Source organism: Glycine max, chromosome 2 (assembly GCF_000004515.6).
Source record: "Glycine max cultivar Williams 82 chromosome 2, Glycine_max_v4.0, whole genome shotgun sequence".
Lineage (NCBI taxonomy): Eukaryota > Viridiplantae > Streptophyta > Magnoliopsida > Fabales > Fabaceae > Glycine > Glycine max.
The window spans coordinates 7,041,057-7,046,739 of record NC_016089.4 but is presented as its reverse complement, the minus strand read 5'-3'; the positions used below and the strand labels follow the sequence as shown (position 1 = coordinate 7,046,739).

At 29.8% G+C, this 5,683-nt stretch overlaps 1 protein-coding gene across 3 annotated transcripts; it reads left to right on the top strand.

Annotated features, from left to right (window-relative positions):
* The first annotated feature begins 763 nt into the window (after nt 1–763).
* On the top strand, nt 764–5,350 carry LOC100800562 (WAT1-related protein At1g43650). Of its 3 annotated transcripts, none has more exons than XM_006574740.4 (7): nt 765–1,057; nt 1,155–1,217; nt 1,365–1,481; nt 1,582–1,831; nt 2,381–2,542; nt 4,688–4,783; nt 5,016–5,350. In XM_006574740.4, the coding sequence occupies exons 1-7, from the start codon at nt 855–857 to the stop codon at nt 5,106–5,108; spliced, it is 984 nt and encodes a 327-aa protein (XP_006574803.1). In that variant the 5' UTR covers nt 765–854; the 3' UTR covers nt 5,109–5,350. The 3 variants fall into 3 exon arrangements, with proteins under 3 accessions (XP_025980787.1, XP_006574803.1, XP_003518600.1); XM_003518552.5 differs by having other exon boundaries at nt 768–1,057; nt 4,688–4,839; XM_026125002.2 differs by lacking the exon at nt 5,016–5,350 and having other exon boundaries at nt 764–1,057; nt 2,381–2,595; nt 4,688–4,806.
* Nucleotides 5,351–5,683: the final 333 nt, after the last annotated feature.

Genomic DNA, 5,683 nt, shown 5'->3' with positions numbered 1-5,683 from the left:
TCTCATATATTATTTGGAGTGATATCTTATTTGAGAATGTCAGAATGTCTTTACATGTATTCATCCTTTTGGTTTTGACAAAGAACAACATTGATTGACGAAACTTATCGTGAAGGATACACAAAGGAAAATTATCATCATATTTTTTAACAGGTACACTTATAAATTTTTGTAATTTTTAAAGAAGAAAAAATCATAAAGTAAAATTAAAAAAGTCATATTTTGGAGAAAATAAAAATATATTTAAACGTTAACTTTATGTGGGAGAAAAGTTAACTAATATTAAAAACTTAATAACTTCAACTGTTTTGGAACAGTTTATTCCTTACAATAAAGCCTGTTTAAGGATAAGATTCTCCCTTAATTAAACTTAATTTCAGCACAAACTAACATGGCTTTGTTCACGCTTTAAGCTCACATAACATGGTTTTGAGGGTCCTGTTAAGGATAAAAACAAATTATCGATCAAAGTACTCATAATAGTGAATGCATGATTGGTTTCATTAATATCTCTTTGTGGCATAGTACTAGTGCTTGCAAAAAGCTTCCTCTTAATTCTGCAAATAGTAAAAATAACAGTAACCGTGTTGCTTTCTTTGCTATGCAAAGGTACAATAATAATCTTAGCATGCGCCAGTGTGAGCCTTGCCCTTCTGCTGAAAACGATGCTAGTGCCTAGTGATATAACTTTTCAAATGTGTGGGCCTAATTCTTGCCACTTTGATATCAAAATATATAAAGCGCAAAGCCAATAAAGAAAAGCATAAAGCCAACAAGCCATATATTGAGTCCAAAATCTCTATATATTGAACAAGTTTCCTTGCTAGGGGGCCATTCAGAGGTAGCACACAAAAATGAAGAGTTTTTTGTTGGGGTGTGTGGCCACTGTGGAGAAAAATAGACCCTATTTTGCAATGTTGTTTATTCAGTTTATGTATGCTGGAATGGCCTTGTTGTCCAAGGCTGCAATTTCAAAGGGAATGAGCCCTTATGTGTTTGTTGTTTATAGACAAGCCTTTGCATCTGTTGCTCTATCTCCATTTGCTTTCTTTGACAGGTTCTAAAGAGTTATATTTTACACTTTACACTCAGCCCCTCTTAATTCTTACCATAAGTATGCTTAAAAAATATTAATATGTATGTTAATTTTGCAGCAAGCAATCAGCTCCTTTGTCATGCAGCTTGTTGTGCAAATTGTTTCTAGTTTCCCTTGTTGGGTATGATATGTCTCTTTCCTGACCCCATTACTTTGTTTAAAATTGTCAATTCAAAGATTTAAGTTGAAAATTCTAAATTATATACTCCTTGATAGTGACATGATGATATCCTAAGTTTTTTGTTTTTGTATGTGCTTTGATGTATAGGTTAACGGCGAGTTCAAACCTTTACTGTGTTTCAATCAACTACACCTCTGCAACATTTGCTGCAGCCGCCACAAACACTGTCCCTGCCATTACTTTCATCATGGCTGCTTTAATTAGGTAACATTAAAAATAACCATCCATTTTTCTGAAGCAGGGTCAAATCCTAGAGAGAGAAATCAAAATTTTGATATGGTGAAATTGGTTTTGGAAATTTCAGGGTGGAAAGCATTTCCATAAAACGTGTGCATGGATTGGCCAAGATTTTGGGGTCTGTTCTAAGCCTTGCTGGGGCAATTACATTTGCTTTAGTCAAAGGACCTTCCCTGGGTTTTATGAAATGGTATCCAGAAAATCAAAACCATAGTTCTCACCTATTAACAACGGTTCACTCCAAAGTCGATATAGTTAGAGGCTCTCTTATGATGCTCTCAGCAAACACTGCATGGTCCTTGTGGCTTATCTTGCAGGTAAGGTACCTTATTGCCCTTTCCCTCATTATATTAGTATCCAGTAAATTACAGTAATTACTCTTAAGATTTTGTGAAATTAGACAATTTTTTCCTGCTTTTATCTACTTTGACTTTAATTTTCTTTAATTTTTTAAAAATATACACTGACATTTTCTTATACATTACACTACTTTTCCTGATCGTTAAATAAACATTATACGAAACTCCTCTATAAGAGAGGTTACCATAAATGTTTAAAAAATTGTGAAAGTTTAAGTGATTTTATGAAACTTCAAGGGTAACTAATTAATGTAATTTACTTATTACAATAAAATAGTAGATTTATGATATGATTTATTTTCAAGTTACTATATTATTCTTACATGTACTCTTTAAAACATTTATTTTCCTTTTTTGATCACATCTCTCTTCTCTTGTTATGTCTCTTACTAATTATAAAAATAGTTGCACAATAAAAGATGTAGAAATATAATTTCTCTTCTTTTTTAATACGATAAGCATTTTGCTTCATCTAAATTTTTTCACTAATATATATACTTTTTTCAGGGATTTGTTGTGAAGCAGTACCCAGCAAAATTTCGCCTCACTGCTATACAATGCTTGTTTAGCTTCATGCAGTCTACTGTTGTGGCTGTAGCAGTAGAGAGGAATAATCCTTCAGCATGGAGGCTTGGATGGGATATTCATCTTCTTTCTGTGGCTTACTGTGTACGCGTTTATAATCTAATATTGCATGCATAGACTACACAGCAAATTAAATAGTAAGATTACAAATATTAAAATGTTTTGAAATATAAATTAAAATCCTAGTGATTAGTGAATAGGTAAAAGTCCAAAAGTTGTAAATATGCCCCTACAAATGAATAACTTTTCTTAAGGGAAAAAAATACCATGTTTGACATCAACTACTTTGTCCCCTTATTTAGGCATATGTATATAGAAGAAAGATTTTGATGTTTTCCCTTTGTTTTTGCAAAGTTATGTTTTCCACATCTTGGAGGGATTTTTGTACACCTTTAGAAAAAAAGAAGAACAGAAGAATCGAGAGAGACAAAGTGATTAATATAATTAATAATATCACGAGAATGGAAGAAAAATATAAAATATATATCAGGCCATAAAAATTTAAATGTTTTTTACTAGTTGATGTAAGGTGATGTTTGGTTCAATTTTTCTATAAACTCTAAAACATAATGAATCAAACACATTTCATAAGTTAAAATCAATTTATACATCCCAACTTATGAAAAAGTTATATAGGAAAGAACTTTTATAAAAGTTGAAAATACATAAGCCTGTGTTTAGTTACACGGTAAAATGCATGAAGTTTATCGAATCATACCTAACATTTTATATGAAGATAAATAAAAGATGCAGAAAATAATAATATAAATGAATCACAAATCGGATTATAGTACTTGGTCAACGAAAGTTTGATGCCCTAAAGAAAATTAAAACTTTGTGCTCTTTTGCGTACGATAAAGTTGTGTTAATTTCTTTATAGAAATTGAGTTGTTTTTGTAGTCTTGATATCCGAAGGAACCAAGAAAGTTGGTATATATTGATCTGTACACATAGACCTTGATAATCATAGAATTTTGGACTGCTATAGTTATTCCCCTCAATGAATTTCCAAGTGCTCCATTTTTAAGAAATAGAGCGTAGTGGAAGTCTTCGTCCAAATGTGGTTGCATTTCTCTTTTAGGGAATAGGAGAATGTCATATTCACAGCCATCATGTGTTTATAATCATGTTATAGACATTATGACCGGAAAATGTTGCCCCCATCACATCATATGAGAACACCGTTGACGTATAAGGTATAAGATTTATATGGACCACACTTTGATTGCAACCCATTCCTGTTTTAGCTTAGATCTTATTACCAATTCTTATAGGAAAGATAGAACCAAATCTTACTTATATAATGAAAAATAATTTAAAGATGCTTAATACTACTTTATAGTTAGAGAGGGAAAAAAGAGAGAAAGAAAAGAAAAATGTATGAATAATGGATAATATCATATGATAAGCAAAGAGATAAAAGAGAAATAATAAATATTGACAAAATTTATATTATATATATATATATATTCACTTTACATTTTTTGGTTTAAAGTTAGGTAAATTTGATTTTAATAAAATTCGTTCTGAATTATTAGAAATTGAGATATATTTCTAAATTAATTTAAAACTTGTGTTTATATTGAAACGTATACTTTTTATTAATATGAAAGTCATTTTCTAACATTAAAATGAATAAGACAAAAACAGTGAGATGATTATGATATGAATTAAATGTATTTGGCTTTCGTATCTTTTAACTTTATGCAACGTCTTTCAGTATATTTGCTCTCATCATTATCCTTTAAGCTTCTAAAATTTATCTTTAAAAAAAAGCTCCTAAAATTTTAAATATATTTTAAAAGTGAAATACAGATATACAAGCATTTTATTGTTTAATTCATTATCTCCTCTTTTTGTATAAATAGTTATTTTTCCATCACATCAACTATTTTAATTTATACTTTCCTTTATAAAAGTACAATACTTTTTTAAAGGTTCAAATTTCTCTCCGTGAGAACTTTCAGTAAAAGGTAATGTGAAAAATGTTAATTATAATTTTTTTATCTTTTTATAATATTTTTTATCATTGAAGAAAATTACATTTATTTCATTAATAAATATAACAGTGGTCTAAATCATTCAGTAAATTTGAGAAGAAATCTTATCCAATATTAAAGTTCGTCTTTTTGTTAGACTTCTTCAAACAGATAAATTACCTTTTTTTCTTCTTCCTTTTCCAGTTTATATTTTGTCTTTTTCGTTATCTCTAACCGTGTTTGTTGGCAGGGTGTAATTGTAACAGGCATTTGTTATTGGCTGCAAGTATGCACAATAGAGACGAAAGGCCCAGTTTTCACAGCAATGTTCACCCCTCTAGCTCTTGTAATCACAGCAATATTCTCAGCAATTTTGTGGAAAGAAACACTTTACTTGGGAAGGTTCAAATTCACAACTTGAGAGAGAAAAACATTAATTAATATGATAAATTATGTGATGTAATAAAAAGAAAAAAAAATTGTTAATTGGTTGTTTAAAATAAAAGATTGTCAAAATATACCATCCTTAACAAAATAACAATAAGGCTCATTGTTTTTCATTTCATTAATTATGGCAGTGTTGCTGGCACTATTTTACTAGTGGTTGGACTCTACAGTGTTCTGTGGGGGAAGAGCAAGGATGGTGTAAAAGGAGAAAACCTAGAAGCTGAACAAACAAAAGAGGAAACCAGATTGGAGTGCCTTGTACAACATTGATTAGACTAAAACTCTGCATAAGATTGTATGACCGCACTTAAAATTTAGCAAAAGATGTCCTTGAATGTTGAATGTCTTTTTTCTTATGCATCTTTGCATTATGTGTATATCTTGTTATCTTTTAATCGGATACTCTTTTTTTCTTAGAGAATATTGGTAAATATCTTATTACATATAATGCTTTATTTTGTCGTTATATTAAACTGTTTTTAGTTTATCTTTTGTACAAGTATATCAGTCATATAAATGATAAATCGTTCGAGTCGATAAATAGGGATATGATATTATCATTTTTAACGACTGATAGACAATTACTGACTTGTACAATTTGTTACTATTTGGATTATCCGATGTATGTAATGCAACATGAAATAAAAATCAACAATTAAGATTAAATGATACTTAATTGTATTTTATGATTTTTGAATTGATTGTAGAACGAGGAATGAAACTCACAGGTCAGGCTTTTTTAACTTAGTTTATATTTCTGTTGTCTGATCTTATTTGCCAAAACTTATTTTGTCACCTA